This window comes from Scardinius erythrophthalmus, assembly GCF_964197995.2.
Source record: "Scardinius erythrophthalmus genome assembly, chromosome: 4".
Classification (NCBI taxonomy): domain Eukaryota; kingdom Metazoa; phylum Chordata; class Actinopteri; order Cypriniformes; family Leuciscidae; genus Scardinius; species Scardinius erythrophthalmus.
In genome coordinates this window covers 15,297,095-15,316,172 of record NC_138224.1, presented here as the reverse complement: position 1 = coordinate 15,316,172, position 19,078 = coordinate 15,297,095, and the positions used below count along the sequence as shown (strand labels likewise).

At 38.3% G+C, this 19,078-nt stretch overlaps 3 protein-coding genes across 5 annotated transcripts in view; 2 read left to right on the top strand and 1 right to left on the bottom strand.

Annotated features, from left to right (window-relative positions):
• The window catches only part of ccdc146 (coiled-coil domain containing 146), a 28,832-nt gene extending 13,176 nt beyond the window's left edge, over nucleotides 1–15,656 (bottom strand). Inside the window, exons 1-14 of one of the 2 annotated variants that reach the window (XM_081364381.1) lie at nucleotides 14,833–15,656; nucleotides 14,535–14,716; nucleotides 12,977–13,150; nucleotides 7,347–7,639; nucleotides 5,439–5,496; nucleotides 4,893–5,069; nucleotides 4,738–4,811; nucleotides 4,424–4,651; nucleotides 3,246–3,432; nucleotides 2,584–2,676; nucleotides 2,231–2,401; nucleotides 1,798–1,886; nucleotides 1,413–1,577; nucleotides 68–292 (exon numbers count right to left, since the gene is read on the bottom strand). In XM_081364381.1, coding sequence (XP_081220507.1) covers nucleotides 68–292; nucleotides 1,413–1,577; nucleotides 1,798–1,886; nucleotides 2,231–2,401; nucleotides 2,584–2,676; nucleotides 3,246–3,432; nucleotides 4,424–4,651; nucleotides 4,738–4,811; nucleotides 4,893–5,069; nucleotides 5,439–5,496; nucleotides 7,347–7,639; nucleotides 12,977–13,147 — 1,931 coding nt within the window. In that variant the 5' untranslated portion in view covers nucleotides 13,148–13,150; nucleotides 14,535–14,716; nucleotides 14,833–15,656. Of the gene's footprint in view, nucleotides 1–67; nucleotides 293–1,412; nucleotides 1,578–1,797; nucleotides 1,887–2,230; nucleotides 2,402–2,583; nucleotides 2,677–3,245; nucleotides 3,433–4,423; nucleotides 4,652–4,737; nucleotides 4,812–4,892; nucleotides 5,070–5,438; nucleotides 5,497–7,346; nucleotides 7,640–12,976; nucleotides 13,151–13,386; nucleotides 13,490–14,534; nucleotides 14,717–14,832 lie in introns of those variants that run through there. The other variant, XM_081364382.1, reaches the window with a different exon arrangement.
• fgl2a (fibrinogen-like 2a) lies at nucleotides 9,432–12,814 on the top strand. Its single transcript, XM_081364163.1, has 2 exons — nucleotides 9,432–10,141; nucleotides 11,330–12,814. Exons 1-2 carry the CDS (start codon nucleotides 9,502–9,504, stop codon nucleotides 12,040–12,042), a joined length of 1,353 nt encoding a protein of 450 aa, XP_081220289.1. The 5' UTR covers nucleotides 9,432–9,501; the 3' UTR covers nucleotides 12,043–12,814.
• Nucleotides 13,106–15,229, top strand: sinup (siaz-interacting nuclear protein). Of its 2 annotated transcripts, none has more exons than XM_081364385.1 (5): nucleotides 13,106–13,747; nucleotides 14,160–14,285; nucleotides 14,681–14,765; nucleotides 14,844–14,982; nucleotides 15,071–15,229. In XM_081364385.1, exons 1-5 carry the CDS (start codon nucleotides 13,696–13,698, stop codon nucleotides 15,167–15,169), a joined length of 501 nt encoding a protein of 166 aa, XP_081220511.1. In that variant the 5' UTR covers nucleotides 13,106–13,695; the 3' UTR covers nucleotides 15,170–15,229. The 2 variants fall into 2 exon arrangements, with proteins under 2 accessions (XP_081220511.1, XP_081220512.1); XM_081364386.1 differs by having other exon boundaries at nucleotides 13,395–13,747; nucleotides 14,690–14,765.
• Nucleotides 15,657–19,078: the final 3,422 nt, after the last annotated feature.

Sequence of the window (19,078 nt, the reverse complement as noted above, 5' to 3'; positions counted from 1 at the left end):
AAACAACATACAAAGTTATGGTGCAAAAGCAAGACAGATCTGTAAACTTCCCTAAACTCTCTCTCACCGCTTGTTGCGTTCTTGCATGGCGGCATCATAGCTCTTGCAAATACGCAACCGGTTTTGCTCCAGCATGTCGACTGTGTCCGTGAGCTTGCTGAGGTTCAATTTCTGCTCCTCTCGTTTCTGGTGCATTTCCTGCAGAACCTTTAACCCCCGTATGGTTTCATCCTTCATATGGTCTCTGAGCTTTAAGCTTTGAGAGAGCTGTAGATTGGACTTTTGCAGCAACCTAGAGTGAACCAATACAAGATTTCTAAAGGTGCAGTCATATTAGTGAAATTTTGGAGAAATTGAATGGCCCAAAGGTCCATTGTCTATTGTCAATAGTATAGCGATGTATAAAAATCAATGCGGTGAATCCGCGTGGCGTGACCAACATTAACCATTGCAAAATCTGCGTTGGGAAATCTTTCGCTGTCACACACCTTAATCTGTTCTCATGGTATCTCTGTGTTATGGAAACCTTATGGTAACCCTTTACAACAAGATCTTATTTGTCACCATTGTTAATATATGAATGAACTAACATTATACCATGGTCTTGGTGAATACTCGATTCAGATTGGCTGCAGGGTGTCCATTAAAAAGTGATTAAGGACACCTAGTAAATAAACCGTCAGGCGTAACCAGGGAAACCAAGTTATTGTTTGTAAAAACTTTAGATTTCAATTGTAAAACTAATTAAAATATAAACTAATGTTTTAAAAATGTGTTATTTGGCAAGTGACCATGGTATAAGCGGGTTAATGCCCTTCGAGGTGTCCATTGTCAGGTATTACTGGACTTCGGCGGAGGCACGCCTCGCCGTCGCCTTCACGCCTCGCCGTCGTCCATTAATACCTGACAATGGACACCTCGTCAGGCATTAACCCTTACTGAATCAACGCTGAAAAAAATATTTTCACAGCATTTATTATGAACCTTTGTTAACAATGTTGGGGAAAGTTACTTTTAAAAGTAATGCGTTACAATATTGCATTCCCTAAAAAGTAACTGATTGCATTACTTAGTTATGTTTAATGGAAAGTAATGTGTCACTTTACTCGTTACTTGAAAAAAGTAATCAGATTCCATAACTTTGACTTACATAACGTTACTCCACAACACAGTTTGTTAATGTTAGCTAATAAAAATGTTTGCGTTCTTATTAGTTCACAGTGCATTAACTAATGTTAACAGATAAAACTGAGATTAACATGATGTAATGATGCAGAAGTACTTTGTTAGTTCATGTTAACTAATATAGTTAATTAATGTTAACAAATGAAACTTGTAAAGCGTTACCCGATATCTTATGATGTGTGGTGCAAAGAAGAATTACTAGGCATGTAACGTGATAGCTAAGGTACTTGTCTTTGTTGATAGCAGTCGATTGCAGATTCTCTTGATTTTCTTCCAGGTTATCCAGCTTCTCTTTCATCTCTCTCAGATTCTGGTTTGAGATGTGGATCAGTCTCAGGTATTTGTTCCGCTCAACCTTGGTGACTTCATACAGCTTAGCAAACACACCCAGCCTGGTGAGGGTAAGATTGGATTTAAGAATGCATTTACTGAGCAGACTATAGGCTAGCAAAGTGGATTCATTCTAAATCAGGTAAAAGAGCCAGTTATTTTCTGTTTGAATAAAAGGAAAAATGGACATAATAATAAGAAAAAATTTTGTATTTTGCTTGTATTTTAGTTCAATTTCATCCCATACAGTATATACAGTTTATGCCAATCTCCATTAAGTACCTTGAATGGGTCTCTTGAGCCTGTTTCAAGTGTTCTTGAATAACCATTCCTTTCCCCTGCAGATCTTGTTTGGAGCGCTTATATTTTAGCTGCAACGATATTCATATCAATCACCAAGCATTAAGAAATAGTTTACTCAACCTCATGTTGTTCCAAACCAGCATGAAAAAAAAAACTTAAAAACGAACACATATAACTAGAATATAGCAATTTTTTTGTCATTTTTGGCACTTGTCATTGTATACTTAATTTTGTAAGTAAATCATACAGGTTTGGAATGACATGAGGGTGAGTAAATGCTACAGGATGTAATTTATAGTTAAAAATCAATACGTTGGTTGCTCTCATAGTTTGATTTTTTTTAGCTCAGAAATAAAATTGTGAAATGAGAAATGTAACTGTTTTGGATTGAGTTGTGCATAAAGGGATTAACCTGTGCTTTGAGCAGCTCATGGCTCTTCTGCTCTCTCTCATCTGCTTTGATAAGTATGAGATGATGAAGGTGATGAAGCTCATCTCTACGCCGATAGGACTCTTTAATTAAAGCCTGTTCCTTCTCCACATACTCTTGAACCAGCTGGACCTTCAGCCCTGCCATAGATTGCTACTCACAAACACACACACACACACACACACACACACACACACACACACACACACACACACACACACACACACACACACACACACACACACACATTAAACATACAAATGTGATACTGAATCTTGCCAAACAATTCATAGATAATGTAAACTTCAAGCCACTTGTCATAATTTGCATGGTACCTTGCTAATCAAACTGCGTTTTAGGTTTTCCACTTCCTTTTCCAGATCTTTTCTTTTCTGCAACAAGCTGTCACCTTCTGGGACTGTGCCTCTCTGCACAAAAAAATAACATATATGAAATAACTATAAAATAATTAGTATGATGTTGTTTAAAATAGTTTATAGAGTACAGCTTGTTACTTACCAAAAGTTTCATATCTATGATTAAAAAGTAATTTTTTGGGGGCTTTTTCCATTTGAATGAAAAAGACAGTTAAAAAGCAGAAATTATAGGGGAGCGAGATGTCTGTGCACTAGTGCAGCAATAAACACCAGGCCACGTCTATGACACAATTAAAATCTTTAAAATCCAAAGGAACTAATAGTTCCTGTTATTATAAAATGACCATGATTCATCAGACTTTCCGTACATAACGTGAGAACGAAATGATTCCACAGCAGTTCTGAAATGCAGGACATCACAAAATATTTGTGTCTGCAGTAATTGTTTTAAATGTTGCAATATCTGTAAACCCTGGAAAATCCTCTTACAGTATGATGTTTGATAATTGATATTATTTATTAATTTTTTATTAGGATTGAGTGTGGGTGACAATATTGTATCTACATGTGGGCTTCTAGATGTATATACGTATAAGAAACTAGATTTTGTTTTGGTTCACCTGAGCCTGGGTCCTCTCATGCTGCTGTTGAGTTTCTGCGAGAGAGTCTCTGGCATGTTTCAGCTGCAGTTCATTCCTCTTCAGGATTTGCATAAGTTTGTCTTTCACCTGTGTATCTCGGGCCAGTTTGTCATGTAGAGATTTGCACTCAGCAACAATCTCTTCCATTTTGATCTCCAGCAGACCCCTGTAGTCCAAAACAATTAATACAGTAATTTAATTTTTAAAAAATGATTATTTTGGCTATAGACGTTTACCCAACTATGATGACTTCCGCTTGAAATGTGAAAAGGGTGCATTAATTACATAAGGGGCTTTCGCACCTGGTAGTTCTAGGAACTTAGTTCTAGGAACTAGCCACCAGGATGGTTCCCCGAGAACTAATGGTTCCCTTAGGAATGTTTCCAGCAGGAACTCTAAATTGACGTAAGCCGTGCTTGTTGCTGTGACTTTTATTCTGATGATGCGGCAGAACTTTATTTTGATGGTGCTGAGGACACCAGAGTCTGAACTCACAGTGCTCGCATTCTCCGTGTACATTAGTTTACGATCTGTCTAACAGTCCTGTCTAATACGTTATTGGATAGAACTATTATACATATAAAGTAGACAGTATGTGAAAAGGCATTAGCGTTGCTGTGTGGTTGATGTCCAGTGTTGCTGGCTGAACAGAAATACATAATCATGTTTCGCTTGGTCCCCTCAAAGTTGCGTTGGATTTTCTCCTCAGCGTAAAGCTAAGAGGCCAATCTTATCACTGTTTTCCATGTTCGTAGAGTTTTCTGGAGTAAACACATAGGCTATAATCTGTGTGTTTACACACCCTTTTTAAAAATGGCGGGTGCTGGTGTTTCATGGGCATTCGGCCAATCAATGTACACTAATGTCATTGGTAGTTCCTATATTCCTACTCTGAAGTAGGAGCTAAATTAGTTCCACCAAAGGGAGTTCCAAGAATTAAAATCGTTCCTAGTTCCTGCAGTGCGAACACAGCAAAATCCGGGTACTTCCGCCAATAGTTCTAGGAACTATGAAAAGGTTTCTCCGGTGCAGAAGCCCCTATATTTTAAAATGGGTACTTCTGAAGTGTCTTTATCTCAAAAACAGTTTAGGTGCCTTCTGATCTGAATCTGAATCCATTTGGCATTAAAGTGTGAGAAACGGTGTGAGATTATGACCTGTTATCCATGAAGATGGCTTCTTTTTCCTTGGTCATCTGCAGTTCATTGAGAAGTCTATCTTGTCTGTTCTCTGCAGCCACCAGCTGAGCCTTGTGGCCTGCCAGTTCTCGTACCATCTCCCTTTGGACCTCCTTCACGTTCTCGTACTTTGCCTTCATCTTCTGCTGATGCTCTATATGCTCCATACGATGTTGCTCAATTATTGCTACCTGCTTCTCCAGCTCCCTATGACACACAAATAGATACAGTGCAGATTAGTCAGTCAAATAGAGCCAGTGCTTTGCGTAACTTGACTATAACAAGCCACATACGATTTCTTGTGGGTGACCCTGTCGATCTCCTTTCCCAGCTGAACGGGTATAAGAAGCACCTGAGCCAGCTCAGCCTGGTAAAAGACATTATTAACATTTGAAATCCCCATCCTAAATACTCCAGCCCACAGTAGTCATTAACAGGTCTTGCTTACCTCATTGCTCTCAACACGATCTTTTAAATTCTCCAGCTCATTTTGTTCCATCTTTATATGTTTCTGTTGAGTCTCCAAGCTCTCAGTTAAAGTCCACACTTCCTGTCTAAGATGAACCACCTCTTTCCTTACCTCCTCACAACTGTTCTTCAGGTCTATGTACCTATTTTCTAGCTCCTGAGTGAGGACATACACAGACATACATATGATTTTGAAACAAATTAAAAACAATAAAGAGGCTGATACAGCCGCTCCTTACATTTTACAATATTCAACTTCATTTCAACTTTGATTAGGATTATTATGATGACAATGATTATATGACTGATTTATAGATATTGAAATTAGTTAATAAGTACAAAAAGATGTAATATAAAATAAAAACGGAATGTTTTGTGTGATATTCTACAGGAACAGGAAGTAGATGGATTTTACTAATCATTTGTTTTGTGTTTTTAAGTATTTGGTATCCCTAGTGAACCAGCATGAATTGCCTGGAAAACCCAATGATGTATTAATGGCCCATCATGGCCCAACGATACTTACAGCCCGTTTAGGTTGGTCTTGGTATTCTTTCTCAAGACAGAGCTTCTCCTCTTCGAGACTGAAAAGGAGAAATACATTTCTGTGAAACAAACTTTATGGATTTAATAGAAATCAGGATGTGAAGCAATTCATGCAAAAAGGAACTCAAATACGTGAGATATACGTGAGGTAAGCGCAAAGAATATTTCACAATTATACATTTGTGGCTAGGATTATTGAACATTTTAATTTAAGCAGTGCAAAAACTTGAAGCCACATGAACAAATATTCTAGCTGAGCATTAGCACTGCTGTCAGTGTGAGCTGGACTGTCCCATCAAAAAAAGAGATTACAGTGAGCAAAAGTATGCTGTGCAAGGTGAATCCATGTCAGTTTGGCTAAGGATGAAGGATCCGCTCAGGACATAGCCTCCGCTCAGGACATAGCCACATGTGCAGAAACTACATCTGGCTGTAATATGCCTGCTGTATGAGTGCTTAAAGGGTTAGTTCACCCATAAATTAAAATTAGTGTAACAGCGCAGCCAGCATCACACGCATCACACACATGACCAGCGTCGGCCAATAGTGAGCTTACATTCTGACGTACAACCCAGAAGTGCTGCGCTGTTACACTACGTGAACTCACTCAGAGGCCCACACAGAAGAAAATTAATAGTTGAATAAGGTCGTTATTTTGGGGTTTTTGGCACACAAAAAATATTCTCATCGCTTGATAAACTTAAGGTTGAGCCACTGTAGTCACTTGGACTATTTTATCGATGTCTAACGAAGGAGTGAGCCAGCTCTTAGATTTCATCAAAAATATCTTAATCTGTGTTCCGAAGATGAACGAAAGTCTTACGGGGTTGGAACAACATGAGGGTGAGTAATTACTGACATAATTTTCATTTTTGGGTGAACTAACCCTTTAACTAACCAATTGATACAGTGTACATAAAATATATCTCTAGTACAATAGTTCTGAAATAAATGCTGTTTTTTTAAAAAGTTTCTGTTCATCAAAAAAATTCTGAATCATGTGAGAATCACTTTTTTTCTTGATTAATGTCTGTTGAAATTCGGCTTCACAGGAATAAATTACATTTTAAAATATGTTAAAATAGAAGACAGTTATTCTCAATTGCAATAATATTTCACAATATTATTGTTATAAAGTATTTAATGTATTTTTGATCAAATAAATGCAGCCTGGGTGAGCATAAGACAAAAAAAAGTGGTACTGTACATTATTAAATACAGCAGAAACACTTCCCAAGTCTGGTGAAAACCTCCAGCTACATCAAAAGAATTGCAGATAGTTTTAAGTAAGGAATAAATTATACTCAATATCATGACATAACCTTATTTTTTATTTCAATCCATAATTTTCCCCCACTGCTGGTTTGACTTTGATTTTCTCTTATTGAAGCGAGACTACTGAAGCACTTATTAAATTATAAAATTAATGTTAACACAATCAGTTAATTTACTGTTTGTGCTTTTTGTCAGTAACAAATGTTTTATTTTTAGGGATGTTTTAATGAGTTAATATATAATGTAATGTTAGCACTGAGGTTTTGGTATTAGACTTTGGTATCCCCTCACTTTAAAAATACTTGATGAAGTTATACACAAATGCTTTTTGCACAAGTCACTTAGAAAAATGTCAGCAAACACTGACCAGCAGCAGTGTGGGCCGTGACTCAGCACTTTTGGAGGAGAGACTAAATTTCTGGACACAGGGAGGCAAGTCAAGAAGCCAAGATGAAGTGGCTTGGAGTCAATGCCTTTTGGTTTGCAAGGAGACTAAATGCACCATGCACAGAGCAAGTCTTCAATAATACATATACATATCTTCTTTCTGCATGTTTTACATGGAGCTTAAGCAGAGCCACACAACTTGATGTGGTCATGCAGAGCATCTTACCACTCCAACTGGAACTGCATCTGATCATCTCTTTCTTCATCCTCCTTCAGCTGGTTGTAGTACTGCAGAAGTGTCTGTTTCAGTCTGCTGGCCTCTGTGTCCGGTCCTTCAGGAAACAGCTCGGCCTTCTCCAAATCCTGCTTCTGCTGTTCAAGCTTGGTGCGTAAGGCCTTCGCCTCCAACAGCAGATGCATTTCTGATTCCTGAGAACTTCTCATAGTTTCATGCAAGAGGTTGAAACTGGCCCTAAGACGAGCCACTTTCTCCCCACTGACCTTTCCCATGGAGAACAGCTGAAGACAAAGATGAAAAAGAACTATCAGTGATCCAAAAGCCGAATAAACATTAGCCTAAATGCATTTAAAAGCTAAACAGGTTCATGGGGATTTGCTGGGACTCATTTCAGGGGTTTTAGAGTGGATTAACTTACATTTGAACTCCAGCATGGAAAGCTAGGATCTAAGCTTTGAGTGTTGTTTATCTGACCACTGAAGTTGAAGTTTTCTATATAAGCATCTCTGATTATCCAAAGAAAGTCTGAACGTGTGTTTTTCTCCTTTATAGTGGAGACAAACAAACTAAACATGAGGTTGGAGAGATCGTACTCAAGATATGCAGTAAATATCTTCCAGATTTAAAAATTTTATGCTTGCTGTTCAGGGCTTGGATCCATCTAATGTTGAAAGTTTAATTTCACTTACAGACAATACACATATGAAAAACAGGCTCTCTGAGATGCACTGACTGTTAAATATGTTTGTACTATCTTAAGATGCAGTCACAATTTCAAGATTTTGGCAAAATTTCGTGGACAAAAATTGTCAATAATGTTGCGATGCATGAAGCACATTTCACACAGCTCACTTTCAAACCAAGCAGTGTGGAAATCTTTCGTCTTTACAAGAAATTCCAGATGGCATGGATTCCCATTGAAATGATTCTATTTTGCCTTGAAAATGTGACTATATCTTCATGGTCATCTCTAATTTTCAAAAAAAAAAAAACGCTAGAAAGTTGACATTTACTGGACATTTATCTTAAAAAGCAGTTTGTGCTTTATCAGTTCCTATATTATAGCACTTCTATTCTGAGACTTCCTGCATCAAGCCAAGGCAGGAGTCTAAAGTTGGTTACTGTGAAGTTTATGGGAAATCATGAGGAACACATGTGGAGGACCAGCTTTGAAGTGAGACACTGGAGCACATTTTACAATAGGCAGCTTGGATAACATTTCTCTGTGCTGATCTAGTAAGGAAAAACAAAAGAACAGACTTTAATTTCTGCAGAAAATTGCAACACCAATTCAATGCAGAAATAAAGAAAAGAAAAAACTGTGAAGCTATTTCTGACAGATGACTGATCACATCTGCACACGATTAAATAAATACTAGTTTCTTTATTACAACAAAGTCCCAAAGCTTGTTTGTATTACAGCCAATACTACAGTAAAATGTAGCTTTGTGACAACACATGATCCTATGCCAATACAAACGCATTAGCAATACGTAATGTAAACACATGACAGCAATTAATAAATGATGACAGACAATGTTTTGCAGAACACCACAGCATTTACAGGAATAAATGGAAAGAAATATGACTGTTTCATTTTAAATGAACAGTTCACTCAAAAGTTAACATTCTGTCATTATTTATTCACCCTCATGTTGTTTGAAACCTCTTTGGCTTTCTTTCTTTCTTTAAGTTAAAACATTCTTCAAAAGTCTGAAGAATAACTGAAAAAACAGTTGAAACATTCTTGTTTTCTTTTCCACAGAAGAAAGAAAGTCTGGTTAGGAACGACATGAGGGTGAGTAAATAATGACATAATGACATAGTGCTTCACAGCACTAAACTGCTCATCTGGTAGGTTGATCTGACTCACTGAATCTTTGATTAAACTCAAGGTTCAAATTAAAGAAAAATATCATGAGTCATAGTGCTGTTTTAAGAGAAAGGGTGAGAGGTCCTTTATCCACCAAATTCTTCCTGCGTTGATGTCGACTGTGCAATTATGCAATGCACTGCTGCCCCACCCACACTTTCGTTCTCTCTCTCTCTCTCTCTCTCTCTGATATTTAATGGCAAAGCTGTTGCACTTTGACGCAGTTCTCTTCTATCCTCTCTCTCAGTTTGGGTCACTGTTTTTGAGACCATGAAACTGGTGTACGTGTGCTGTTCTCTGCTGATAACGGTCTGGCAGGAGGTAGAGGCTTCTGGTAGTGGCCCTTCTGGGGTTCAAGACAGGGTGTCTGGAAGTTCCAGCTGCTCCCAGTTGAGACTGAAACCAGCTGGGCAGTGTGAAGATGAGGAGGAGTGCCCATATCAGATTCAAATACCACCGCTGACCATACAGCTTCCAAAGCAATTCCGACTACTGGAGAAGACCATGAAGGAGCTGCAAAGCTTGAAGGAGACAGTAAACAGGTTGAAGAGCTCCTGTCAGCTGTGCAGCTCACAGCAAGTGGACCGCAACTTGCAAAAGGACAGTGGAGACCCTCCAACAAACATCGCAGAGGAGAGTCGAGGGGAAACCAGCAAGAGAGTCTACCAGAACGGGAATGACAGCGATAATAGCATTAATGTACAAGAAATGCAGGTAAAGATGAACCGCATGTCTAACAGCCTGAAGAACGCACGTGTGCAGATTAACTCCCTTCAGGGACGTCTGGACGAACTTAATTTCCTCAATCAGGAAAATGTGGAGGATATAGTGGACAGAAAAGTTGAGAACATCACCAACAGAATTAGCAGCACCTGCACCTCAAATTGTCCAGATCAACCTCTTCCTCAAAGTAAGTTAAATAAGTAATTTTTGCAGTCATAATACTATAATATAACATACATTATAATACTATGTATTATTTGACATATTTTTTAATGCTGTCAAATAGATTCATCGTGATTAATCGTATCTAACATAAAAGTTTGCATATAATAAATATACATACACACACACACACGCACACACACACACATACATACATATTATTAATATAATAATATACACCCATATATTATATAAACAAAAACTTTTATGTTAGATGTGATTAATCAATTTGACCACTAATGCTTTTATATTATTGTATATATATTTTTATTATATTTATTATATTATATTATTATATATATAAACATATATACCTACTACCATTCATTACTCCAGCCTTAATCTAATTCTAATATGCTGTTTTGTTGCTCAAAAATAATGATTATCAATGTTGAAAACAGCTGTGCTGCTTAATATTTATGTGTTAACTGTGAGGAAAGCAGGATTCTTTGATGAAAAAAAAAAAGTGCAAAAGAACATTATTTATTTGAAATAGAAATGGCGTTAACTTTTTTAGGACATGCAGAACTGGGGTAAACTAGAGAATCATTTAAACCATTTACAAAGAAGTACCTCAATGAATGCTTTCAAGCTGCCACCTCAAACAGAGGCTATCGCATTGAAGTTTCTTCTGTTTAATATTAAGCAAGTTGCCTGCCAGGAGAGAGGCTTCTGCAGGAACAGTTTCGCAAATCCTCACTGAAATCTTCTGTCTCTGATTTTACAAATTTCAAAAATGAAAACTTGCTGCAGGAATCAACCCTGGCCACAGAATCACATGATGATGAAATAAATCTAATAAACCCCACTGAATTATAGAGTCTTGGGTCATCTACATAATTTTATCAAGCATCACAAGAGAAACATAAAAACATTTTATATATTTTATAAAGCTTTATATTTTAAACAGGGGTGTCCAATCCTGCTCCTGGAGGGCCACTGTCCTGGAAATTTTAGCTCCAACCCCAATTAAACACACCTGAACCAGCTAATCATGGTCTTACTAGGCATACTAGAAACTTCCAGGCAGGCGTGTTGAGGCGAGACGGCCCTCAAGGAGCAGATATGGATACCCCTATTTTAAAATAAATAATCTTAAGTATCTGATGCATGTAAAGTTATAAAGCATGCTTAAAAATCTCTCTCCACACAGACCTCTTAAAATTCACTCCGAGAGACTGCTCTGACATCAGCGTGCTGGGGCACAGGACAAACGGGGTGTACAACGTGGCCCCTGACCCCAGAAACGACAGCTTCGCAGTGTATTGTGAGATGGAGGCATTGGGTGGTGGGTGGACTGTCTTGCAGCATCGAATCAATGGCAGCGTGAGTTTCAACCGCACCTGGGCTGACTACAAGAAGGGCTTTGGTAACCCTAAAGGAGAGTTCTGGCTTGGGAATGATAAAATCCACTTGCTTACCAAATCCAAGGACATGATCCTCCGTATTGAGCTCGAAGACTTTGAGGGCACACGTGGGTATGCCAAGTACGAACAGTTCTACGTGTCGAATGAGTTCCTCCGTTATCGGCTGTCTATAAGTGGGTACTCTGGGACTGCTGGAAACGCTCTGCAATTTAGCAAACACTTCAACCATGATCAGAAGTTCTTCAGTACGCCGGACAGAGACAACGACATGTACCCCTCAGGGAACTGCGGGGCGTACTACGGATCGGGCTGGTGGTTTGATGCCTGCATGTCAGCAAACCTCAATGGCAAATACTACACAGCAAAGTACAAAGGGAAGAGGGATGGGATCTTCTGGGGCTCGTGGCACAACCTGACTTCTGAGTACTATCCAACAAACTACAGGCAAACTTTTAAAAATGTCAAAATGATGATGAGGCCAAAGAATTATGCACCCTAAACCAAATTGTGTATAATTAAAGAATTATTTTGGGGGTACTGATCCTCAAGAATAACTGATAAATAACTGATACATCACAAGTCCTCGGATATTAACAGAACTGCATTAAAAAATCTATAAAGCTCTGTATTTCAAATATTGCAAGGCATATAGGAATACAATCCAGCTTCTATTCTAAATACCAGGACTTTGATTTATGGTCTCACGTGTGTGTGTGTGTGTGTGTGTGTGTGTGTGTGTGTGTGTGTGTGTCCACGCGCAGGCACTATTGCCATCTTCTGTTTAATTAGTTTACTACACCACAGCCTTTATACTCCTGATAAGCTTTGTTTTTCTTTTGGTGGGAGTCATGGGACACATTGAGCAGCTTTTTAATGTGCTTTAATGTAATTATGCCCTTTACTGCAAAATAAGTAATCCATTACTCCATTTTCCAGGAAGACTTTTTAAAATTTAAATGCAGACAGGCTCAAGGGTTGTTAAAAAGAAACTGTGACATTGAAGGAGGAAATGTACAGTATTTATTTTCAAAGCATGGGATAATTTCTTTTAAAGAATATTTTAAGTATTGCTGTGTGACTAGGCAGACCTTTATGAATGATTTTGTTGTTGTTTTCTTAAGAGTATGACATTAATAAATGTATTTTTTTAATCATTATTAGCCTACTTTTTCAGAAAAAAACTTTATATTGGAGAATTTATATCAAACATCTCAACTTGTGATTTTAAAGGTACATTCTTTTATGAAACAAATAAAACTAATCTAAACATTGAGAGTTGAATACTGTGGTTGATTCAAAGCTTTCTCACACAGTCAGAGGGGGGGGGGGCTTTTATTGCAATGTAAATGATTGATGATCGATGCAAAAAGTTATGTTATTGACACAAAGAACTGACAAATGTATTTATTATTATTATTTCAAAGAGCTTCTACCTGCTCCAGGCATTGCAGGGCTGGATTTGATGATATGACAGCAGGTTGTTCATGATGTGAATCTGCCTCTGGAGCTATTGCTGAGATGGGCGTGAAGCCTTCGTCCTCCTCCTCCTCCTCCTCCTCCTCCTCCTCTGATGGAGAAGAGCTCCGCCCCTCTGCATGACTCATGAGCTACACACACACACACACACACACACACACACACGCATTTACTTTTAAAATTATATTTGTATCAGCTAAAACAATTCATGAATTATTTGGTACTGCTTTACAAACAATTCATTTTGACTCTTAAATCCTACACTATGCCTCGGAAGAATTGCACATATTTTTTGTATCAATTTTTTTCTGACATGCTTTTAAATATGCAAATGAGGCATTGTCTAATCAATTTCCAGAATAGGAACCTGAAGAAAGGATAAAGTCAGGTTCGGAAAAACGTTTTTACAGCTCAAGGGGATTTAGCATTTTCCTTTTTATCATTCCATACTAAAATACTGTCAACAGCCAGAAAGAAGAACGTCACCATGTTTTTTTTAGGAAAACCATGTTGTATGCAGGTGTAGACAATTAATTAATCATCAACCTTTCCTCTAATTCGACTCAACCGTTTTGGCTAATCAGTGTAACATAAGTTAATCATTTGGCTGAAAAAAAGCTTTTTAATCGATTTCATGTCTCACATGTCACAATAACAGACTAACGTTACAGTCACAATGGCTCAACATTATAACGCAACACCAACAGACGTCACACTAAGTCATACAGGTAACGTTAAGTTATTAACAGTTTTAATTGTAAAACAGTATTAATGGTATTTTAGTCATATTAAGCCGGTTTGTATCTAACGTTATGCGCCACTGTGTGTTCATTGACCGCTTTTTCACAAAAACGGCTTTTAATACAAGTATTTAATGTAAGACTTGTTTATTTTGACTCGAACCTTACCATGTTGTTGTAGTTAATCGTGTTATTTCTTGCGACTCTATTTTTAAAACGTACCTTAAATGTCTAGTTATGTTCTTTTGCCGTGAAGTCTTTAAATCGCTGCAGTTTCAGTCACTGTTTAGGTGCGCGCGACACGGTCTCCTTAGCAACTGCTCCAGCCTGCGCGCGTGGCTGCTCCTCCAAACATTTTTGACAGTTTCTTTCTTTCTATTTATCTTTAATTTTTGTGCAGATACGAACTCGGATAAGAGGCGCATGGATGTATTTAAACGTAGAAAGCCGTTAACGTTCTCGCCGAAGCGCCAGTACAGTTTGGCCGTCATCTCCCCTCTGCAAAAACACGACAGCCGTGAAACTGGTAAGGAATAAGGATGCTGTTCCATGCTGTATACGATAAAGCTGTAACTAAAATCTATCCAAGTTTGATATAAAGATGTTGATGCCCTTAAAGTGTGCACTCTTTGGATCAGAATTGTATACTTGCATATTTCTGCAGTTTGTAGTAGGCTATGCAATCTGTTTGAAATGTTTAATAGTCCATAATATAACTTATCAGCTAAAGTCAGTAATGTTAGACAGTAGTAGTAGTATGCAGTGCAGTATTCACCTCAGTTTGACCCAAAGACTGTAGTTGCTAAAAGGTTTGAGCATCCTGACTGCACTGGCCTGGTGCTATCACAAGTGCAAATGTACATCACCACTGTGGAAGTGCACCATTTGTGACAGCCTTTATCGGATTCACTTGTGACTCAGTCTTCGCAGATGATAGCTCTTCTGGAACATCTTCACCTGCTCATTCAAATGACACATTAGAAGAAATCGCCTTTGAAAGGCCCAGGTACATGGGTGAAATTCACTTTCAACAATGTTTCTGTTATGCTTTTAAGAATAATATAATTCATTACCTGATCTGCAGGCGTAGACGTCAAAGATCGTCGACCCTGACTCGTGTTCAGCCTTTCTCTTTTGATGAGCGTGATTCTAGACAGAGAGTCCGACGAGAGGGGTTCTTGAAAGAGTTGCGAGAGATGCGCCAGATGCAAGAGCAGCTATGGGTGAGTGTTGTCCTCTGAAAAACCTGTTACTCTGAAAACACTAACTTGTCTAATTTGTGTAGATCAATCATTTTGACTTGTTTTCCAGAGTTCATCATTTAAAGCCCATCCGGTGAGAAGATACAAACCTCTCATTCAGCCCAAGGACCGTTCGAGACCCGTTCACAACCGTCTGAATAACGTTTAACAGATTTAAGTTTTGTCTTTTTAAAAATGTTTTAATAAAAATAAACCCTTTTTGTACTGACACGTGCTGTGCTTTTGAATTTGGTATGGGTGAAATGATTGTCTAAGTTTTAAAAATAAATCCCATCTTAATTGTTTTCTCTATCTAATATAAGTGATTATGGGTGGTTTTTGTTTTAAAGGAATATTTCTTGTTAGCTAATTTATTAAATGTTATAGTAGTTTTTAATATTCCTTATAACATAGGCTTGTTTTCTTAATGATATCCTCCCAAGTGTTCCTTTTTTTTATGCTATTCATTAAGTGCCTGAGCTTGAACAGTAACCTGTTACAAAAAGTCCCAGTGCATAACAGGAATGACACACAACAATGCATTTGATTTTAATTTGTATTAGTGACAAGGTTTAAACTTAATTTAATGCTAAAGCAATGCAATTACAAATACCTGTTTGAAAGACTATGAAGTGAACATTGTGTCTGTGCCAATCCCTTGATCATATTCTGGTTCCTGCTGAACCCTTCCAGGAGGGGGCGATGGCTCTCCATTTTTGTACCCAGAAGCCTTTTTGTTTATTGATATGCTTCAGACCAGGGGTGCGTTTCCCGAAAGCATCGTTAGCCAACTATGGTCTCAAGTTCCCTTGTTACCAATAGAGTTCAATGGACATTGCGATGAACTTGCGACCATAGTTGGCCAACGATGCTTTCGGGAAACGCACCCCAGGCCATTCTCACTGTAAAGCCCTTGACATTATGTAATCATGAGTCTGTCAAAGGAGCTTATTAGTGATATCATACTGCAGGTAGGTTGTTCAAGATTAATTTAATTGTAGACTTTGATTTGTATTTCTCATGCTGTAGGACTAAAATAACATGTATAAAATGCTTTGGGAATTGTACAATAATGAGTGAAAAAGGTCTCTCTATCTGTAAGAAGCCATCAGGAAGACTGGACAGAAAAAAGACAGGAAGGTTAGATGAGAGATAAGAATCAAAAACAAGAACAAATTCTCTGTAGAGGCAGAAAGTTCACTGTGAGTGGGTGGATATATAGGATATTTGCTCTGCACTGGACATTGCCTCTGTGGTGGAAGATGGAAGTAATTACCAGTGTCTGTCTGCCAGAGACCATAGTCCGGAACCCTTCAGAGAAAAGAAAAAAGCAGCAGTCTAAAAACACGGATATACAGAGAGAAAGGCCTCAAACCACAGCGCTGCTGTTCCATAGAGGAGAAGCTACCATCCCAGCCACAGTCATTTAAAACGGTCACTTCCTGTTGGATTTTCCCTTCTAGTATAAGAAAATGAGAATACTGCATCAAACAGTATCTGTGAAATCTAAATTGAATCCACACAGACAAACATATTGCTCAAAGATTCATCTCAGATGTGGTAGCAGCTCTGGTTTATAATTGAGTTAACTCACAACACAAGTACAACCGAATCTTTTATAAATGCCACCCATCTGAATATTCAGATATGCCTCAGGACATCCTTAAGATTTTGTCCTCCAATCATGCATGCGAATCTCTGAAGACTCAAATTGTAATACCACAGCTAAATTTCTTGAAGCGCACAATTCTGCTTTTAAGGTTTTGAGCAACTGAACTGGATGGAAACATTTTCATGAAAGCTTTGTGCAGCTTGAAGAATACTCTGTGATTATCCTTAAACCAAAATTACAACTCTGGAGAGACATGGAGCCTAGAGGGACATTTTGTACGATCTGAAAGCTGACACCCGGTAAACATAGGAGACGTGTAGCGACAATGTCAGATAATATATGACTCAAAAACTGTAAAACCTTATAGAAAAACAGCCAGAAGGCAAAAAGCATGCAGAAACAAAACCTCTACAATGTTTATATCTTCCTTCAAGGAATGGTCTTTTGATTAGAGTTTCTGGTACCACACTGGGGGGAAAAAAGGGTTGTTTGGGAATATGATGTCTAAAGTGTGTCTGAAGGACGTACCAGGACAGAGTTAACCAACACAGCCATATTAAAACTGCCTTTTTTCACCCCAAATAAGGGCACACACTCCAAGATGCTGTTTTTAAAGCTCAATAAGCATGAAAATAAAACCCATTCCTAGTAAAAATCGGTCATTAATGTCACCGTGTCTCAGCGTTAAGCAGGTTGGATCTGCACATGTTTTCCAGGTCGGTCAGCCGTCTCATTGAAGTCATGTTGGGTCATTGTGGTGGTGAGATTTGGAAAGAGTCAGTATGCTTTGTTAGGTGAAATCATTTGTGCAGATGTTTGCATAAGGCTTTCTGTGAACTCACAATCTCCATTTTCAACCCAAAGGTCAGACATCTGTGGGAGAGGATCTGTGGGAAGAGGTTCATGGAGTTTCCCCCTCTTACCCCAGAATTGCAGAAACAGTCATTCAAGGAAAAGGCTGAGGGTGCACCATCTGGTTTGCTAGCTGAAGTCCTGTAGGTGCACAAGCCCAAACAAAAAGGAAGAGGCAGTCCTTGCATGGAGGTGCAGAGGACGCTCAAGAGGAAGCAATGTTACGAGATAAACAGCTGCAATGCTGTATAAATCATATTCAGTTTAGATATTCAGAGTTGATAGTTCTACCAAACAGACATCTGAAATATACATTTTGTCAGTCACAAGTTGCATCTATCAATAATAAATTACTGGCTATATATATATATATTTTTTTGTATATATATTTATTTATTTATATATGTGTGTGTATGTGTTTCTCATCTTTTTGACCATCTTTAACATCTCCTGGCTCATTTCCTTCTCCTCGTCTCCTGTTGAGCCACCTGCAGACACAGAACACAAGGAAACATTGGGAACAAGCCAAACCATACTGCCGTGTTTCACATTATTCCCACACTCTGTCTAAACCTCGCTCAGATACGGTCAGTGCTGCATGGTAAAACTGAACAAAATGCCAAATTGATTTTTGATGCTATGCTTGTACATCATTGTTTGACTTAGATTTCACAGCTTTACTGACATGAAAACTCTTTAATGTGTGGATAACGGGTGCTAAATCAGGATTACAAAAGCCATTTGTCATTGTCATTGCTGAGGAGCGAGTCTATGGTGAAATTACTCTTATCTGCAAAGCAAAAATTCTAAACGTCAACCACATCCAGGCCAGAAACTGTAATGACTGCAGAAAACTCTCAGTCGTTCTCCAAGGAACTAACCAAGTTGCACCCTGTTTCTATTTAGAGGGAAACCAGACAAGAGTTACAGGGTGATAGCTCATGGTATGAGTCATTATATAACTATGTACACCCTGCTAATCAAAAATGTTTAGGACTAAAAGTGGAATTTTTGAGAGCTGCCTTTATATATCTTGTGCCTGAGTTGTATGGAACAACAGGAAAAGAATGCTAGGGAATTCTGTTGTCAAAGGGACAAATGTGATACCTCCCATGAACAAGCGAGGATAATCTTTGACCCTTTCTTCCAAGAAAGTTGAGAAATTTGGATGTTCAAGAAGAGTAGACTTGTAAAGAGTAAACATCTCCAGATAAACAGCCGAGAAAACTGCTAATGCTATGAAGAAGTTTTTTGACAAGATGTTGCAACTCCAAAAACATTGCTTGTAAAACGAGCCAGAGATGAGACATGAGATGCAACGGAAAGAGAGAAATGAGGCTCAGACGAATTGGCACTGTGATGAGAGAAGGGGGAGCAAAAGAGGAAGTCACAAAATGGGAGGAGAGGGATATTAGGACAGCTAGGCCGTTTATCTTTGGTTTGACTAACTATTGGAGCCGAAGCAAGGACTCTGCCCTCTTTTGCCCTTTTGGCATGTTTTGACTGCATTTTGCAAGTGTTCTGTTATATTATGACTGCTATTTTCGCGTTGCTGTTTTCATAGGCATTGTTGCGATGCATACACTGACACATAGTGGGTTGATTTTGTTCTCT